Below are 20869 nucleotides of genomic sequence, written 5' to 3'. Positions count from 1 at the left end.
CAGACTGGCTAGCCAATCATCAGCGGTGCCCTGGAGTACTGTGAATCTGCCTTGTTCAGTTGTCAGATTACGAAGTCTGCCACAAACTGTGCCCAATCCCAGAAACCCCCACTTACTCTCCCCTAAGACAGATAGTCACCATCTGATCTTTAGACAAATGACAGGTGTAGATATAAGTTCTCACTAGGTGACTAGCAAGCATTAGTTCCTCACAAGCAATATGGTGAACAGCACAACTCACTATAAAATATGAATGTATTGCCTCTATACTGCTGACCACAGCATGGGCCCCATCATATCCCAAGCACAGAAGAAAGGGAAACAGTTAGCATTTCAGATCACTGATCTTTTGTCAGAACTGGAAAAAGTTAGAGATGTAACAGGTTACAAGCTAGTACAGGGAGGCAGGGAAAGTGAAAGTGAGAAGAACAAAAGGGAAGATCTGTGATAGGGCGGAAGGCAGGAGAACCTAAATGGCAAAAGGACTGACGGTGCAAGACAAAAGGAGATAATAATGAGACAAGAAACAAAAGATGGGTTTACAGGAGGTGTAAACAGGAAATAGCAGAATCGTCACCAATAGCTGCCATCTGCTAAAACGGGAACAAGAGGTTATGACTTGAAATTGTTGAACTCAATGTTGAGTACAGAAGTGCATAATTGAAAGATGAGGTGCTGTTCTTCAAGCTTAGGTTGGGTTTCATTGGAACAATGTAGGAGGCTGAGGACAGAGGAGGAGTGAGGCAGAGAATTAAAATGACAGTTGACCGGAAACTCACTTGCAAACTGAACGGAGGTATTCTGCAAAGCGGTCACCCAATCTGTGTTCGGTGTCCCCATTGTAGAGGAGACCGCATCATGAGCAGTGAATACAGTATACTAAATTGAAAGAAGTACAAATAAATCGCTGTTTCACCTGGAAGTGTTTGGGGATCTGGATGGTGAGAAGGTGGTAAAATGGGCAAGTGTTCCATCACCTGTGCTTGTATAGGAAGGGAAGTGGGTGTTGGGGGTGACTGAGGAGTGGAGCAAGATGTCACCGAGAGAATGGACCCTTTGGAAGGAATGCTGAAAGGGGAGGGGAAAATAAGTTTTGTGTGACATCACACTGGAGGTGGCAGAAATGGTAGAGGATGATCCATTGAACTTGGAGGCTGCTGGGGCAGATGATGAAGACAGGGAGAATCTTATCGTGGTTCTGGGAGGGAGGGGAAGGGGTGAGAGCAGGTGCGGAAAATGGAATAGACATGATTGAGGGTTCCGTCAACCTCAGTGGAGGAGAATCCTTGGTTAAGGAAAAATGAAGACATGTCAGAAGCACTTGTGGCATTGGCAGAACAGATGTGACGGAGGTGGAGAAACTGGGAGATCGAATACAGTCCTTACAGGAAGCAGGGTGGGAGGAATGTAGTCAAGGTAGTTGTGGGAGCGAGAAAGCTGTAGTGGATGTAGGCCAATTGCCTATCCCCAGAAATGGAAGCACAGCAGTCGAGGAGGGGAAACAAAGTGTTGGAGATGGACCATGTGAAGGCGAGGGAAGGGTGGAAATCAGAAGCAAAGTTGATGAAATTTTCCAGTTCGGAGAGCAGGAAAGGGCACCAATACAGTCATCAATGTACTGGAAAAAGAGGTGGGAAGGAGTCCTGAACTGGCCCAGAACAAAGAATGTTCCACATATACCACAAAAAGGCAGGTTCCTATAGCAACACCCTTTATTTGGAGGAAGTGAGTAGAGTCAAAGGAGAAGTTGTTCAATGTGAGAGGATGGTGGTGGTGGATAGGGACTAGTTTGTTCTCTGTTCAAGGAAGAAGCAGACAGCCCTCAGGCCATCCTAGTCGGGACTGAGGGGTACAGGGATTGGACATCCATGGTGCAAAGGAGATGGATAGGGCCAGGAAACTGTTAAAAGTGGCGGAGGGCATCAGAAAAGTCAGGGATGTAGGTGGGAAGAGGCTGGACAAAAGGAGAAAGTCAAGATAGAGAGAAATTAATTTTGATGGACAGGAGCAGGCTGAAACAATGAGTCTACCAGGGCCGTCCCTGTTTGTGAATCTTGGGAAGGAGGTAGAAGTGGGCTGGCTATAGAGGACTATGAGGTTGGCGACTGTGGAAGGAATGCCAATCACAATCTTGGAAACAATGGCTTGATTTTCAGTGGTGGTGTCATGCTACAGGGGAGGTAAAAGGAGGTGTCAGAGTTGGCATTCAGCCTCCACTAGGTAGATGTCAGTTCACCAGACAAGAACAGCACCGCTCAGCAGTTTAGGGTTGGATCTGAAAGAATGGAGTGCTGCAAATTCAGAAGGAGATAAGTTAGAGTGAGTGAGTGGAGTGGAGATGGCTGGTGCCATGCCAACAGTTCTCAATGAAAAGATCTAGAAGGTAAGAGGCCAGGATAGTGGGGTCCAGGTGGAACGAGAATTCTGAAGGTGAGAGAAAGGGTGAAGATTCCTGGCCAAAAAATTGGGCGCAGAGGCGAAGGCGATGGGAAAAGAGCTCAGCATCGTGCAGAGCTCAAAGTTCACTGAGGAGGGGACACATGGGCACGAAGCTGAAGGCTTTGCTGATAACTGATTGCCCAGTGTCAGAGGGGATAGTGAAAACACAGCAAAAGACATGATTGGAAGAAGGAATGGGGTCAGAGGAAAGTGAAGGGGAAGAAGGATTGGAAGGGTGTTGATATCCAAGAGTTGTTAATGCTTTTGATCTTTGACACCTGAAAGGAAGAAAAAAGTTTTTGTTAAAGCAGCAAAAGAGGCAAAGAATGGAATGAAACTGCAGGCTAGGACAGCTTTGAGATAGTTCTGATGAAAGGTCTTTGATCTGAAACATTAGCTCAGTTTCTCTATCCACAGATGCTGTCTGATCTGGAGTATTCGCAGCATTTTCTGTTTTTATTTCAGCTCTGAGATAGCGCGAGTCGGTGGTGCTGAAGGGAGAGATGTACTGATGTAAAGGCCTGCTACCCGACCGACCCCGAAGGGACCCAACGACATGTGTCGGGTTCGGATCGCACTTCCGGTCCGGCATTCGGGCTTGGTCGGGTTTCCTTTGCAGACCTTTACTGTGCAAGGGAGTGCTGAAATACTTTCAGAAATGCCTAGAACAGATACGCCAAGTCCCTTACAATATCATTCAATATATTACTGAAGACAACCTCAAATGACTAATGTTGGACAACCCTACCTCTCCTTTTTGAGGGATAGGTCACGTGAATCTCCCATCTATCCTTTAAATAGATCCTGGAGCTGCAGTGCACATCTTAGATAAAATCCAAGATTTGGCCTACAACTTCCAGCTTCTTCATGAGAATTGTATGAGGCACAAGATCAAAAGCCTTATGCATACGGATGCATGTAATTTAACCGGGTTTCACCCTAGCCTTTCTTCAGTCTCAGAGCCATCCAACTTGTCCTACACATGAATTGAAAGAGTGAAATCCTGCCTATTGCTTTCGGATTTTTAGTTTTCCAAAACATCTGATAAAAGGACCGCAATGACCTGCAGAAGCCCCACTGATGTAAGATTCTGTAGTAGTTTACAGGCTCACTCAGGTCCTCCTTCCTGTTGATAGAAACTACAACAACTACTTGCATTTATATCACCGTTAACACCCAAGAACAAAGTGTATGCGTGTCTCAATCAGAATCACCAGTCTTGCCAATCTCTACCAATGCATCTTCTCGTAGCCAAACTAATCAAGTGCTGCTTTTGCATCAGATCCTGTCTTTTTACTAATACAAACATTCGCAAACACCGCAGGGCCAGGTGGAAGAAACATTTAAAAATGCAGGTTTTTGCCTTTTCATAGCGAGTAAAATGCTAAATTCTGTAAAGCCAATGGAGGGCGAAAGAAACTAAATATGGAAGTGTAAACTTTTTAATGTGCATTTTTGATACACATTCTTCATACTTCAGAAGTCATACTTGAAAAATCACAATTGAACAATCTTTAAAACAGCATGGAAAGAAAAAGAAAGCCAGCCAGTCATTTCCTGCACATTTTGCTGACTATGAAATAACCTAGCCCTTCCCCAACAAGAAGAAAGTGGCTGCCAATCTGGAGAACTTTTCAATAGCAACAGAAATTTGCTTCCATTTGACAAGAAAATTCAAACCACTCCCAACAGGCAAGAACTCAGCAGTGGCCTTAAAACAGTGGTTCTTAAACTGAGGTCTGCAGAGACATTCCAGGGGGTCAGTGACGCAGGGCTGGCCTTAGGGGTGGGCAAAGTGGGCAACCATGAAGGGCGCTGTTGTCAAACCTAAACAAGTGAGCAGCAGCCAAAGGAGTGAGCTGTTCCTCCTATGCTCCTGCTCTTCCCCTTACCCCCTAGTGCTCCTGCTTTCTCTGGACTCCTGCTCTCTCTCCCCACTGTGCTCCTGTTCCCCTAGGGCATTCTCCATGCTCTGCCCTTTTAAGGCTCCTGCTCTCTCAGGGCTGTGCTTCCCTAGTATGTACATACGAACATACGAATTAGGAGCAGGAGTAAGCCACTCGACCCCTCGAGCCTGCTCCGCCATTCAGTAAGTTCATGGCTGAACTGATTATTTCTCCACATTACCACCTACCCCCAATAACCTTTCACTCCCTTACTTATTAAGAATCTACCTCAGCCTTAAACTTATTCAAAGACTCTGCTTCCACTGCCTTTTGAAGAAGAGAGTTCCAAAGACTCACGACCCTCAGAGAAAAGATTTCTCCTCATCTCGGTCTTAAATGGGCAACCCCTTATTTTTAAACAGTGACCCCTGGTTCTAGATTCTCCCACAAGTGGAAACATCCTTTCCACATCCACCTTGTCAAGACCCCTCAGGATCTTACATGTTTCAATCAAGTCGCCTCTTACTCTGCTAAATTCCAGCAGATACAAGCGTAGCCTGTCCTATCTTTCCTCATAAAATAGCCCGCCCATTCCAGGTATCAGTGTAATAAACTTTCTTTGAACTGCTTCCAACGCATTTACATCCTCCCTTAAATAAGGAGACCAATACTGTACACAGTACTCCTGATGTGGTCTCACCAATGCCCCGTTAAGCTGAAGCATAACTTTTGTATTCAATTCCCCTCGCGATAAACGATAACATTCTATTAGCTTTCCTAATTACGTGCTGTACCTGCATACTAACCTTTTGCGATTCATGAACTAGGACACCCAGATCCCTCTGCATCTCAGAACTCCACAATCTCTCACCATTTAGATAATATGCTTCTTTGTTATTCTTCCTGCCAAAATGGACAACTTCACATTTTCCCACATTATACTCCATCTGCCAGATTTTTGCCATTCACTTAACCTACCTATATCCTTCTGTAGCCTCGAGCAGATTTAACATTTCAGGTCAGTGACCCTTCATCAGAACTGGCAAATGTTAGAAATGTAATAGGTTTTAAGCAAATAAAGCAGAGGTACGGAAAGAGATAACAAAAGGCAAGGTGTTGATAGGACAGAGGGTCACAGAGAATAACTGACCAGAAGGTCATGGAGCAGAGGCAAATGGTATGTTAATGGTGTACTGAAAGACAAAGCGTTAGTGCAGAGAGGGTGTTAATTGACAGAAAATTGAACAGCCCTGGCCCAAAGCACAAACATGAAAAAAAAACAGTGGGCAGGCACATGGTTAAAAAAAAAACTAAAATAAAACAAATAAAAAATAACTAAAAATGAAAAGGCTGCCCGTCATGCTCTGAAATTATTGAATTCAATGTTCAGTCTGCCAGGCTGTAGCGTGCCTATTCAGTAAATGAGATGCTGTTCCTCCAGCTTGTATTGATGTCCACTGGAACACTGCAGCAAGCCCAGGACAGATATGTCGGCATGAGAGTAGGGGGGTGTGTTGAAATGACAAGCAACCCGAAGCATGGAGTCATGCTTTCGGACTGAGCGGAGGTACTCCGCAAAGCGGTCACCCAATCTGCGTTTGGTCTCCCAATGTAGGAGGAGACCACATTGTGAGCAGTGAATACATTATACTAAATTGAAAGAAGTACAAGTAAATTGCTGCTTCACCTGAAAGGAGTGTTTGGAGCCTTGAATAATGAGATATCTATCTTTGTGTCATCAGCAAATTTAGCAACCATACCCTCGGTCCTTTCATCCAAGTCATTTATATAGATTGTTATAAGTTGAGACCCCAGCACAGATCCCTGTGGCACACCACTCATTACATCTTGCCAACCAGAAAATGACCCATTTATGCTTACTCTCTGTTTCCTGTTGGCTAGCCAATCTTCTATCTATGCCAATATGTTATCCCTTACACCATGAGCTTTTATTTTTTGCAATAACCTTTGATGTAGCACCTTATCAACTGCCTTCTGGAAATCGAAGTACAATACATCCACCGGTTCCCCTTCAACCACAGCACATGTAACTCCCTCAAAGAACAATAAATTGGTTAAACATGATTTCCCTTTAACAAAACCATGTTGACTTTGCCCGATTTGCTCTTGCATTCCCCCTGCTTTCCCCAGGCGCCTACCCAAGGATAGACAGACTCTACAGTGAGAAGCAGGCACACCATCTCACTAATATCTGTAAGTAAATACCCGTTTTCTTAAAAGCATTACTAAAACTCTCTTTACATGCAGCACTTTCATATTTTGAGTATCATATAGTCCTAAAATTTAGATGGCGGGTCCAAGATTAGTAAGCCATTTGAAAAGGAGTCCTTCAACCAAAAAAGTTTGAGAATCTCTGCCTTAAAAGGACAGGTCAGGTTAGTAAATATCAAGTACTCCAGACTACTCATAAATTATTACTTTATAAAAAATCCATTATAAATACACTGACTGTGTTATTTACCATTAATCATCTGAATACTAGCACTCCATCATAACCAGTAATATCTCAGTATAATGATACTTTCATATATCAGCCACTCTCCTGCTGACACTTATAGCAGATTTCGAATCAAAAGGTTCAGAACACCTCCAGTATTTCCCCCATGTCCAATCTTAATTTATGAGCTCAGGCAAAGAATGTCAAGGAGCAGAGGAAGAAAACCACAGCTGAGCTCAATTCGGTCATAACCTAACATATCTGAAGCAAAACCCTAGCTCAGTTTCCCACATCAATGTTCCTGTTTGCTGAATGCCCCAAACAGTGCCTGGCTCGGATCAGTTTACACAGACCAGGACCATGCTATTCAGTACATACATACCAGCTGAGCCATTAAGGAAGCAGATTCTTTCTATCTTATTACTTGCGTGAGACATTGAACAATGTACGCTTACCTTGCCATGGTCTTTCTCCACCTTCCGGAAACACTTGTTCAGGGATAGATTGTGTCTTACAGAGTTCTTCCAGCCAGTAGGTGCATTGGTAAAATACGGAAAACGTTCCAATATCCAATTGTAGATATCCTTAACTGGAAGGCATTTTCTGGCCGAGTGTTCAATCGCCATAAAAATAAGGCAGCTAAAAGAATAAGGAGGCTTGGAGTTCAATCCACGCTTGTCATTGTTCAGAGAATCCGAAAGAGGAGAAGGCGAAGCATATTCTTCGGTGATGTCACGTGTAGGACTAACACTGCGAAGCATCTCACTGCCCAGGCTGAAGTTCTTCAGGAGGTTTTTATTTTCATGAAGCCAGTTCAAGTTTGTAAGCTCCTCATCATCCATCATTCCTTTGTCCACAGAAATGGCTTTCACCCTTGTAGCGCCAGCCATCTCTGGGAGAATGTCTACTGGGCAACTTGAATTCAAGCTGCAAGACTCCCCTATGCCAGGGGTCTCAGCTTTCTTCGTTGGAGACATGCCAATAATTGGACCCATTTAAGCCTCACATCTGTCAGGCAAAGAAAAATGAAGATAGTCAGAGGATAAACTTGCTATTTCCACCTTTAATTGCTTCCATCATATACACAGCATATTCTTAATAACCAGCTATATAAAGTTCTACCCTGAAAACGGTACTTCAGGCAATCTTTAGCAATCGTGAAAGATAACTGCACTGTGGAATAGTCAGACATGGGTTGGCAGCTACAATTTCTCATGGGCATGTTTCTCAATATTGAGCTGTTCAGATTAGCGAGGAATACAAATAAACCATTGGGAAAATCTTTTACAAACAGGTACAGAATAGGATTGGCAGGATCACAAGAACAGGTAGTCACAAAAAGCTCAAGGGCAAAGCAGTCTGCTTAATTAATGCCCCATCCTTCATCAACTTAAACATTCACTCCCTTCACCACTGGCGTACCATGGCTGCAGTGTGTACCATCTGCAAGGTGCACTGCAGATTTCTTCAAAAGTACCTCCCAAACAAGTTCTTCTAGGTGGTAGAGGTCACAAGAGCAGGAAGCACATGGGAATGCCACCACTTCCACGTTCCCAAGTCACACACTATCCTGACTTGGAAATATTTCTGCATTCCTTCAGCATTACTTGGTCAAAATCCTGGCAATCCTTCCCTAACAGCAATGCGGGTGTACCGATACCACATGGGCAGTAACTGTTCAAGATGGCAGCTCACCATCACCTTCTCAAGGGTAATTAAAGGTGGACAATAAATGCTGGCCTTGCCAGTGGAACCCATATCCCGTGAATGAGTTAAAAAAAAATAGGTTCCTCAATAGTGACTTCGTGCAAAATATGATTTTAAAATTCCTGTTTGGAAAAAAAATAGATTTTCTGTTCAAATTTACAAGGGAACAAACATTAGTTTTCTGAAGTACATGGCTCAATAAGTTACAACAGTATTCTTATGCACCTCTGCTTGTTCAATAAAATTATCCAATGGGTACCCGAATCCATATATGCACAGTAAAAAGCCACAGGTTTGATTCAGTCTGTTCTGAGTCACCTGATGTCAGCTGGGATATCAGTAGGACTGTTACAATTAGCCTTAGCACCACTGAGCTAAAGGAGAAAAAATGACTCAGGATTACTACACCTTATCTATCCATTTACCTCTGTGTGTGTGTGCGCGTGTGAGAGAGAGAGAGAGAGAGAGAGAGCGCGAGAACATTAGTAAGGATAAAATCATGCTTGGTTATCGGATACTCCCCATAGTGTGCCAGCATTCACGGTCAAGCCCCATAATTGAATGACAGTTTTGTAAAATATCAGAGAATGCCTGTGAAACCATATCTCATGAGGTATCAGCAGCTTCAAGAGAGGAGCTTGAGGGTCGAAATAACTGGCAAAGGAAATTAAAGTCACTTCTGGCCTTGGATGATGCAGAGGTTAGAACATGGTCCTTTTACCTCCGAGTGGTACAGTGGGTTAGATTCCTGTACATTCGACAAATCATAATTTTTTTCTGCTCAATTTTCAGTTAGAGCCTGGGCCTCATATTATCACAGAATTGCTGATGCCTGGTTATAAGCTACTTGTTTCATGATGCTATCAAGAATATATGTTAAATTCAGCTCCTGTATGTCATCAATCAGATAAACCAGTTTTTGCCCCAACTCAAACAAAACAGTTCCCACAAACAAAACAGCAACTAGTGTCCACACATTATATTCTATCTGTTACTATCAAACGACTCGCTACAGCTCGCTCTGCTGCACGTCAGTCAATAAATTTCCATGTTCAGTCCGTGCTGTTGGCTTAGCTAGTTTCAGCTACTGCCAGGCTAACACCAGTCCTCAAGCTTGAACCATCAGGGATTGAAGCTAGGGGTGAGTAAAATCGGGAGCAAGGTTACCACAAATTAGAGACAAATGCTGAGAAATGCTGTGATAGACTACTGAATGTCCTAAGGTTGTGAAAAGCATTATATAAATGCATCTTCTTTCTTTCTCCCAAAGGAACAATGGGTGAATTGTGATGGCGCAGTGGGGGGAATTGGTGGGGTGGGGATTGTGAGTCAGGTGCTCCAGAGCTTGGTGCTGCAACCACCACTGTTTCTACTTTACATCAATGACTTGGATTCAGAAACTGAACACAAAATGGTCAAATTTGCAGATGATACCAAACAAGGAGGGTCAGTGGAATCAGGGGAGTCAGCTCAGAAATTATAGAATGAGTTGGGTAGAATATGTACATCAGTGGAACAATGGCAGATAAAATAATGCCATAGATACTCCACATAGGAAGGAAAAATAAGTGACGCATGTACAGTACTTCAAGAATGGTGTTGAACTAGCTCAGAATAAAGCCAAAAGGGTCCATGGAGACATCATAGGCTCAATGCTTGACATATGCAACCAATTCAAAGCAAAAATCAATAAAGCCAATAGAATGTTAAATGATATAGCCAAAACATTGGAATACAAGTCAGAGGAAGTTGTGAACAAACTGTAGAGTGCTCGGGTTAGACCACATCTTGTGCACTGCATCCCGTTTTATGCACTGGGACAGAAGGGAGATGTTCAAGCATAGAGTACAGAGAAAGCCAAAAGCCTGATGTTTAAAGTTAAATGTCTGAATTATATGGAAAAACTGGAGAGATTTGCACTTTTCAGCCTGAAAATGAAGTGTCTGAGAGGTGATCTTATGCAAATATATGTGATAGTTGTGGCAATGGAAAGGGTAAATCTGGAATATTACTTTAAGTTAAATAGTGAAAGTAGAACAATGAAACACAGGTTTAAACTAGTAAAAGGTATATTTAGGACTGATGTCAAGAATTCCTTCTTTACACAAGGAATGTTCAAGATATGAAGTAGATTTCCAGAAGAGTATTGGAAGTGAAACCTCACAATCTTTTAAGAAATGATGAGATGCTGCTATGGGTGGTGGGGGGGGGGGGGGATTTTAGGATCTTTCTGGGTGAATGAACTCTGATGGGCTGAAACCCCCACCCATTCTCATCAGTGAGGGGAGAGTTGGAAGTGGGTGTTTCAATTTAACTGAACTTCTCAAGGATCATCCAAAACTCTGTCGCCTTTGTCCTAACTTGCACCAAGTCCCATTCACCCATCACCCCTGTGCTCGCTGACCTACTTGGGTACCCACTAACCAACGTCTCAATTTTAAAATTCTCATCCTTGTTTTCAAATCCCTCTATGGACTCATGCCTCCCCCCTCCCTACCTCCACCCCAAAGTCTCCTCTAGCCCTACGACTGGAAAATCCACAATTTTAATCACTCCACAAATGGCAGCCATATCTTCAACTGCCAAAGCCCTAAACTCTGAAATTCCCTCCCTCAGCTACTCTGCCTCCCTTTCCTCCTTTCAGATGCTCCTTAAAACCTACCTATTTAACCAAGCTTTTGGTCACCTGCCCTTATGTGGCTTGGTGTCAGATTTTGTTTGATAATGTTCCTTTGAAGCATCTTGAGACATTTTACTACAATAATGGTGCAACAGTTGTTGCTGTTGATAGGAAATATAATAATCAGCCAAAGCACCTCCTCACAGCTACTATTGAGTGGCTCATGTTGGAAAATGGGTGTGCACATGCATATGCACTCACAGGGCATAAGGCAAGAACAGCATTGAAGGGCGTTTGGTAAGTGAGTGAATTTTTTTTAAGGGTCAATCTCTCAGGACTAGTTTTTGTTTTGTTTACATCTAGCAGTTAACTGAAATTCCTGTTTCAGTTAAGAGGTAAGTTAGGTTTCTTGCAGTTTTAAACAGGGGTATGCTAACACTCAATATCTGTAGATAGTTAATTAAGTAGCTAGCTTAAACTGGTTTCTGAGCTGTAGCAGTACTCCAGCAGAGCTGACACAGCATTGTTTTCAGAGTATAAATTCAGGGGACTCAATGCTGCTTGTCTGCATTGAGTGCTACTGGAGGGTACAGAGTGTTAAGAAGAGAGTTTTGTAAGGAGGGAACATAAATTAAGATAAATTTGAGTGCACAGAGTGGGAGTTTGGGCTCTGTTCTTTCTTTCCTCTACCTTTTTTCAGCCTCCAGTAGCTGCCTCTCTCTTCGGTACAAGGGAAGAAGTTGATTGGTGAGTAACTGGTGAGTTATTTTACTTCTCATTGTAATAAAATGTTTTGAAGTTATGTTATGGAAGGTCAGCTTGGCCAAGTGGAATGTACGTCCTGCGGTATGTGGGAAGTCATGGACGCACCACATGTTTTAGACGAACACGTCTACAGGAAGTGTCACCGGCTGCAGAAGCTTGAGCTCCGGGTTATTTATTTATTTAGAGATACAGCACTGAAACAGGCCCTTTGGCCCACCGAGTCTGTACCGACAATCAACCACACATTTATACTAACCCTACACTAATCCCATATTCCTACCACATCCCCACCTTCCCTATATTCCCCTACCACCAACCTATACTCGGGGCAATTATAATGGCCAATTTACCTATCAACCTGCAAGTCTTTGGCTGTGGGAGGAAACCGGAGCACCCGGCGAAAACCCACGCAGTTCATAGGGAGAACTTGCAAACTCCATATTATTTTGGAACTCGGGCGGCAGCTGGAGTCACTGTTGTGCATCCGCGAGGCAGAGGACTACGCGGATAGCATGTTTAGGGAGGTGGTCACACCGCAGGTTAGAAGCATGCAGGCAGAGAGGGAATGGGTGACTGCCAAGCAGTCTAAGAGAACCAGGCAGGGACTGCAGGAGTCCCCTGAATCTATCGTGCTTGCTAATCGGTTTTCCATTTTGGATACTGGTGAGAGCGAAGGTTCCTCAGGGGAGTGCAGCCAGAGCAAAGTCTGTGGCACCACGGGTGGCTCAGCTGCTCAGGAAGGGCAATAGCGATAGGGGATTCGATAGTCAGGGGATCAGACAGGCATTCCTGCGGCAGTAAACGTGACTCCAGGATGGTGTGAAGCCTCCCTGGTACCAGGGTCAAAGACGTCATGGAGTGACTGCAGGACATCCTTCTGGGAGAGGATGAACAGCCAGTGGTCATGGTCCACATTGGTACCAATGACATAGTTAGGAAGAGCGATGAGGTCCTGAAAGCAGATTTTTAGGGAATTAGGGAGGAAATTAAAAAGCAGGACCTCCAAAGCAGTAATCTCAGGATTACTCCCAGTGCCACGTGCTAGTGAGCATAGGAATAGGAGGATTGATCGATTGAACACGTGGCTGGAGAACTGACGTAGGAGGGAGGACATCAGATTTCTGAGGCATTGGGACCGGTTCTGGGACAGGTGGGACCTGTACAAGATGGACGAGCTACACCTTAACAGACCGGAATTAATATCCTCACAGGGAGATTTGCTAGTGCTGTTGGGGAGAGTTTAAACTAGCTTGTCAGGGGGATGGCAACCTGAGGGGTAGCTCAAAATGGAAAGAAGTAAAGCTGGTAACAGGAGGTAGAAAAGTAGCAAGTGACATGAGAAGGCAGGCGAAACAAAGGCGAGCATCAACTAGGCTTGGAATGCAGAATAATGTCAAGAAGACAAGGTTAAGGGCACTCTACCTGAATGCACGCAGCATTCGCAACAAGGTAGATGATTTAAAGGCCAAAATAGAGGTAAATGGGTATGATCTAATTGCCATAACGGAAACGTGACTACAGGGTGATCAAGGCTGGGAACTGAATATTCAAGGATATTTGACATTTAGGAAGGACAGGCAAAAAGGAAAAGGAGGTGGTGGTGTGCTAATAATAAGGGGTGGATTCAGTACATTAGTAAGGGAGGATCTCAGATCGCAAGAAAAAATGTGGAATCTGTTTGGGTGGAGTTAAGAAACAGCAAGAGGCAGCAAACATTGGTAGGAGCTGTTTATAGGCCACCAAACAGTAGTGGTAGGGTGGGGCATGGTATTAATCAGGAGATTAGAGCAGCATGTGGCATGGGTAATACGGTAATCATGGGTGACCTCAATCTGCATATAGACTAGGTAAATCTAATGAGCACTAATGCCATGGAGGATGAGTTTCTGGAGTGTGTTAGGGATGGTTTTCTAGAGAAGTATGTTGAGCAACTGGCTAGAGAACAGGCTATTTTAGATCTAATTTTATGTAATGAGAAAGGACTAATCAATAATCTTGTTGTAAAAGAACCTTTAGGGATGAGTGACCATAATATGATAATGTAAAGTTCTATGTTTGAAAGTGAGGTAGTTCAATTTGAAGCCAGTTTGTTAAATTTGAACAAAGGAAATTATGAAGGCATGAGGGGCAAATTGGCTGAGGTGGATTGGGAAAATACATTAAAAAGGTTATGACAGTACATAGGCAATGGATAGTCTTTAAAGAAATATTATATAGATTACAGCAACTATACATTCCTTCAAGGCACATAAACCCCAAAAGTAAAAGCAGTCAACTGTGGATAACAAAGGAAGTTAAGGATTGTATAAGATTAAAAGAAAAGGCCTATAAAGTTGCCAGAAATAGTAGTAAACCTGAGGATTTTAGAATACAGCAAAGGAAGACGAAGAAACTGATAAAGAAAGGAAGAATAGAATACGAATGTAAACTGGCAAAAAATATAAAAACGGATTGTAAAAGCTTCTACAGGTACGTAAAAAAGAAATATTTGGCTAAGACAAATGTGGGTCCATTACAGGCAAAGTCAGGACAATTTATAGTGTGGAATAGAAAAATGGCAGAGAAGCTAAATGATTACTTTACAGTCTTCACTGAGGAAGATATAAGAAATCTCCCAGAATTAGAGATCCAAGGGATTAGGGGGAATGAGGAATTGAAGGAAGTATTAGTAAGAAGGTTGTATTGAAGAAATTAATGGGGCTGAAGGTTGATAAGTCCCCAGGACCCGAAATTCTACATCCTAGAGTGTTGAAAGAGGTAGCTATGGAGATAGTGGATGCATTGGTGATCATCTTCCAAAATTCTATAGATTCTGGAGCGGTTCCTGCAGATTGGAAGGTTGCAAATGTCACCCCACTTTTTAAGAAGGGAGGGAGAGAGAAAACAGGGAATTACAGACCTGTTAGCCTTACATCAGTCACTGGGAAAATGTTAGAATCTATTCTAAAGATGTGATAAATGGACACTTGGATAATAGTGATCTGATTAGGCATAAGTCAACATGGATTTATGAATGGGAAATCATGTTTGACAAACCTGTTGGGAGTTTTTTGAGGATGCTACGAACAGAATTGATAAAGGGGAGGCAGTGGACTTGGTATACTTGGATTTTCAGAAGGCTATTGAGAACGTCCCCCACAGGAGGTTGGTTAGCAAAATTAAAGCACATGGGATAGGAGGTAATATACTGGTATGCATTTAGGATTGGTTAACAGGCAGAAAGCAGACAGTAAGAATAAACAGGTCATTCTCGCGTTGGCAGGCTGTGACTAGTGTGGTTACCGCAGGGATCAGTGCTTGGGCCTCAGCTGTTCACAATATTTATCAATGATTTGGATGTGGGGACCAAACATAGTATTTCCAAGTTCACGGATGACACAAAACTAGGTGGAAATGTGTGTTGTGAGGAAGATGCAAAGCGGCTTCAAGGGGATTTTGAAAGACTTAATGAGTGGGCAACAACGTGGCAGATGGAATATAACGTGGAAAAATGCGAGGTTATCCACTTTGGGAGGAGGAACAGATGTGCAGAGTATTTCTTAAATGGTAAGAGATTAGAAAGTGTAGATGTACAAAGGGACCTGGGTGTCCTTGTCAATAAGTCACTGAAAGCTAACACGCAGGTGCAGCAAGCAATTAGGAAGGCTAATGGTATGTTAGCCTTTATCGCAAGAGGATTTGAGTACAGGAGTAGTGAAGTCTTGCTTCAATTGTATAGAAACTTGGTTAGACCACACTTGAAATACTGTCTGCAGTTTTGGTCCCCTTACCTTAGGAAGGATATTATTGCCATACAGGGAGTGCAACAATGGTGCATCAGACTTGTTCACGGGATGGCGGGACTGTCCTATGAAGAGAGATTGGGAAACTGGGCCTGTATTCTCGAGAATTTCGAAGAATGAGAGGTGATCTCATTGAAACCTACAAAATACTTAAAGGGATAGACAGGGTAGATGCAGGTAAGATGTTTCCCCTGGTTGGGGAGTCTAGAACCAGGGGACACAATTTCAAAATAAGGGGGAAGCCACTTAGGACAGAGATGAGGAGAAATTTCTTTACTCAGAGGGTTGTGAATCTTTGGAATCTGTATCCCAGAGGGCTGTGGAAGCTCAGTCATTGAGTATATTTAAAGCAGAGATCGACAGACTTCTAAATACAAATGACATAAGGGAATATGAGGATAGTGTGGGTAAAAAGGCATTGAAGTGGATGATCATATTGAATGGTGGGACAGGCTTGATGGGCTGAATGGCCTACCCCTGCTCCTATAGGAGGAATTGAACAACATCGACATGCACAGGCAGAGACCAAGCGCAAACAGCAGAAGGAGGGTTCGGAAATTCAAGCATCCCATCCACTCGCCTCATCAAGCACCACCTGCCCTACCTGTGGCAGAGTGTGCGGATCCAGGATTGGACTATTCAGTCATCTAAAGACCCACATCCCTGGAGTGGAAGAAAGCCATCCTCGTTCCTGAGGGACTACCTAAGAAGTAGTAAGAAGGAGGGATTGCAATCAGGTAACCTGTGGAGAATAGCCAGAATCGTACCCCAGATTTAGACAACCTTTGGGAGTCGAAGCTGATAGAAGAGAAAACGTAACCTCAATTTCACAAAGGATCAAAAGTTCGACTGTGGAATACAACAGAAGACTGACAAAGGCAGGAAATTTGGGGCACAAACTCCAGATTTTGTGAATCTAACAAAAAAGTACAGTTGTGAATAAAACGTAGTACTTCATCCATTTTTACTCATTTACCTTTTCTCAATTAGTGAGGACGAGAGTTTCAGACTCCTTGTGAGTCAAACTTTAATCTCATCCATGGACTCCTGAGTTATTAGACCCATAAACCACAAACCCTACCCCCAATGTTCATCCTGCACATAGAAAAGCACCTTTGAATTTTTCCAGATCATTCAGTTGCAGACTGGATTCAATTTAAATTCATGTGCTTGAGTTTAATATATCTGATCACCATTGTGAGCAAAATAAGTTTAACTCGATTGCTCACTAATTAGAGTGCAAAGACCTGTGACAGTTTAAAGTGGGAGAAGGGGCAGACAAAGAATGATGTCATTGAACAAGGCAGGCAAAAAATTATCTCCACATAGACAAAAGCCCCCATAATTTATGTTAACTGCACTCTTGACGCTCGTCTCAAAAATAAATTCTGAATCCACGCAGGAAATAAAAACAAGTCACACTTTTCTAATTTTTTTTTTGTTTTCTATGAAGCTGCTAACTAGGTCAGTTCAAAATATTGTCTTTTATCTGATACACAACTGAACAATACACTTAATCAAGATAATGCCAGGGATAAAAGTGCCTTATTTACAGTTCTGACTGCTATCCTTTTCCCTTGAGCTTTTCCATTAAAGACATCAGCCATACTTTGAGTGGATATTTAGTTAAAATATCTAATTAGCAACACAATGCTCACCTCCTTCAGCAACTCAACAGCCAGCCATTAGGCTCTGCCCCACCCATTCCAGTACAAAGAGGGCACCTACAAAAAAAACAATCTGAAGCTTCAATGTCCTACTGTTTTTCCATGAATTCATTACTTTGTTTTGTATACGTGAGGCCTGAAGCATATCTGTTCAATTGATGTTGTGGTTATTCTTTTCAGTTCTGTCAGTGTTGATCTTCCCCTCCCCAATGTTCTTCCTTTCCTGAAGGCAGTAACCTGTAACGGGGTGTATTTCCATGGCTTCTAAATATTCTCTGGCACTGCAGTCAGATGCCATTCGAACAACAAATAACAATAGCAACAACTTACATTTATGTAGTGGCATTAGCATCATAAAATGTCCCAAGGTGCTTCACAGAAGCATTATCAAACAAAATTTGACACCGATCCACATAAAGTGATATTAGGACAGGTGACCAAAGTTTGGTCAAAGAGATAGGTTTTAAAGGAGCAAATTGAAGGAGAGAGACGTAGAGAGGGAATTCCAACACTTATGACCGAGGCTGCCAGTGATGGAACAATAAAAATCAGTGATGTGCAAGAGGCCAGAATTAGAAGAGCAAAGATATCTGAGAATTGTTGGGCTGGAGGAGGTTACAGAGATAAGGAGGGGCGGACAGGAAAAGGTCCATCCAGCCTGTCCCACGAAACTGCGTGCATCACAATATATACAGACACAACCCTATCCGAAAACCGAGGTAATCTCTTGGGAGAGGCAAAAAAACATTAAAAATTCAAATGATCTGGGGATGGTTGGGGTGGAGCAGGGGGCAGAGCTGAAATCTTGGAAAAATTATCTCCTGATCTCCTTAGGCAATCAAAGCTAATCCAGGAGACCACTTTGGCCCCGATTAATGTTACAGTGCCTACCTTTAGTACAAGGTGATCTCCGCCCCAGCTAGTAGCTTGTTCCACAGGTCCACTATTCTCAGGGAAAAGAACCACCTAATAATTACGGTGTGGCTATTATCTAGCGTTTTATTACCATGAGTTTTCGGAGGAAAGATGCATCAGAAATTAGTCCCACCTTTCATTTCTCCTCTCAAATACTTTGCCCTCCCCAGCCCTACCCCAACTACTGCTCTGCCTCCCTACTGATTTGTTAAAGGTAAATCATATCTGACTAACCTGATTCTTTGATGAAACAGCAGAAAGGGTTAGTGGGGGTATGCAGTAGATGTATTTATGGACTTTCAAAAGGCATTTGATAGAGTATCACATAGCAGACTTATGAGAAAAGCACATGGTATTAAAGATGGTAACTTGGTACTAAATTGGCTAAGGGATAAAAGGCAGAGAGTAGTGGTAAATGGCTGTTTCTCTGACTGGAAAAAACTATGCAGTTAGGTCCACCAGGGATCAGTATTCAGACAATTGCTTTTCTTGTTATTTATAAACGACCTGGACTTGGGTATAGGGAGTACAATTTCAAAGTTTGAGGATAATGCAAAACTTGGCAACGTTGTCTGCTAATATTATGCTTACTATTTATTTCAGGAAGGCATAATCAGACTGGTAAAATGGGCAGTCGCATGGCAGATACGATTTATTGTTATTAAGTGTGATGTGATGCAATAAAAACAAGAAATGCTGGAACCACTCAGCAGGTCTGGCAGCATCTGTGGAAAGAGAAGCAGAGTTAACGTTTCGTATCAGTGACCCTCCTTCAGAACTGTTCCGAAGAAGGGTCACTGACCCGAAACATTATCTCTGCTTCTCTTTCCACAGATGCTGCCAGACCTGCTGAGTGGTTCCAGCATTTCTTGTTTTTATTTCAGATTTCCAGCATCCGCAGTATTTTGCTTTTATTTTATGTGAAGTGATGCACTTTGCATAACATGGAGAGACAGTACAACCTAAATAGTACTATCTTGAGGAGAGTGTAAGAACAATGGGACCAGGGGCTGCATATTCACAAATCTTTGAGGGTGGGAGGCAAATTGGGAAGGTGGTCGAGAAAGTGTACAGGATACTTGGCTGTGTAAATAGGAGCATTGAATGCAAAAAACAAAGAAGTCATGCTAAACCTTTACAAATCTCTGGTTAGGCCTCAGCTGGAGTATTGTGTACAATTCTGGGTGCCACAGTTTAAGAAGGATGGCAAGGCCCCGGACTGGGTTCAGAGGAGGTTTACCAGGATGATACCAGGGATGAGGGAGTTCAGTTAATTGGTGAGATTGGAGAAGCGACTTGAAGAAAAACTTTTACATACGAACATATGAATTAGGAGCAGGAGTAGGCCACGCAGCCCCTCGAGCCTGCTCTGCCATTCAATAAGATCATGGCTGATCTGATTGCAACCTCGACTCCACATTCCCATCTATCCCGATAACCTTCCACCCCCTTGCTTATCAAGAATGTATCTAACTCAGAGAAAAAATTTCTCCTCATCTCTGTCTTTTTACACAAGTGATTAGGATTTGGAATACACTGCCTGTTAGGGTGGTACATACAGATTCAATAGTAGCCTCAAAAGTAAATTTAATAAATACTTGAAGGACAAAAAACTGCAGAGATATGGAGAACAAACAGGGTACTGAGAATAACTGGATTGTTCTTTGAAAGAGCCGGAGCAGACTCGATGAGCTGAATGGCCTCCTTCTCTGATGTACTAGTTTATGATTCTATGCTGGGATTGTTCTCTTTAGAGCAAGGAAGGTAATAGAGGTGTTCAAAATGAAAATAATTGACAAAAGAACTAGAGGGGAAAGGAAAAATCTCTTCACACAGAGCGTTGTTGAGAGCCGGAATGCATTATCTGAAAGGGTGGTAGAATCAGATTCCATAGGAACTTTTAAAAGGCAATTGGACATGCCCTTGCAGAGGACTAACTGCAGATTTATGGGGCAAATGCTGAGGTGTGGGATAAAATTGGACAGCTCTTTCAAAGAGCCACCACAGCCATGACAGGCCAAATGGCTTCCTTCGGTTCTTTAAAATTGTGTGATTCTGTACCCTCCTGCCACTATCCCAAGCTTAAACTCCACTTGGATAATCCCACAGATACCCTTTGTGCCTCACTCGTTATTCTCCAACAAGCCCATTGAGACTCGTTGTTGTCTCCTGAAAGACAGCAACTCCAACAGTGTCATCCTCCTCTATTGCCAGTTGCCCAGCCAGTGTATCTGCTGGTGGGTAATCTCAACAACCAACTTTAAGTCCAATTCACTCCACCCCACCCCCAGCTGCCTCTTCAGTCTCTGCCGATGGATCAAAAATCACACCCATCCCCTCCGCATTTAGTGTGAGAAATTCCACTCACCCCTGAATAAGGCCCTTGTTATCCATGAGCTAATATGGATGTTAGCATTGACATCATGGCATTGGCTGAAACTTACCTTTGCTGTTACTGAAGCCTTCCCATGTAGCTATACTATCCACCACCTGCTGTTTCGAAATCACTGTGTAGCCCATCATCAAATCACATTTTGGTCTCTCCCTCTACCACTATAGAAGCTTTTCCTCCTTTGAGCAGTCTGCCTTGTTTTATCCTTCTCGCCTCTCCTTTAAAAAAACTTATTCTC

General features: G+C 43.0%; 1 protein-coding gene and 1 long non-coding RNA gene across 8 annotated transcripts in view; one reads left to right on the top strand and one right to left on the bottom strand.

Annotated features, from left to right (window-relative positions):
• Positions 1 to 20869, top strand: part of LOC137376526 (uncharacterized) — a 154077-nt gene that overhangs the window by 86906 nt on the left and 46302 nt on the right. The window lies entirely within an intron of this gene.
• LOC137376525 (forkhead box protein N2-like) overlaps positions 1 to 20869 on the bottom strand; it is a 67599-nt gene that overhangs the window by 35462 nt on the left and 11268 nt on the right. For 4 of the 5 annotated variants that reach the window (XM_068045236.1, XM_068045235.1, XM_068045240.1 and 1 more), the window contains one exon: positions 7239 to 7791. In XM_068045236.1, the coding sequence (XP_067901337.1) occupies positions 7239 to 7778 (540 nt within the window). In that variant the 5' untranslated portion in view covers positions 7779 to 7791. Of the gene's footprint in view, positions 1 to 7238; positions 7792 to 16261; positions 16361 to 20869 lie in introns of all 5 variants that reach the window. The other variant, XM_068045237.1, reaches the window with a different exon arrangement.

This window comes from Heterodontus francisci, chromosome 13, assembly GCF_036365525.1.
Source record: "Heterodontus francisci isolate sHetFra1 chromosome 13, sHetFra1.hap1, whole genome shotgun sequence".
NCBI lineage: Eukaryota > Metazoa > Chordata > Chondrichthyes > Heterodontiformes > Heterodontidae > Heterodontus > Heterodontus francisci.
This window is presented reverse-complemented; position numbering and strand designations above follow the sequence as displayed.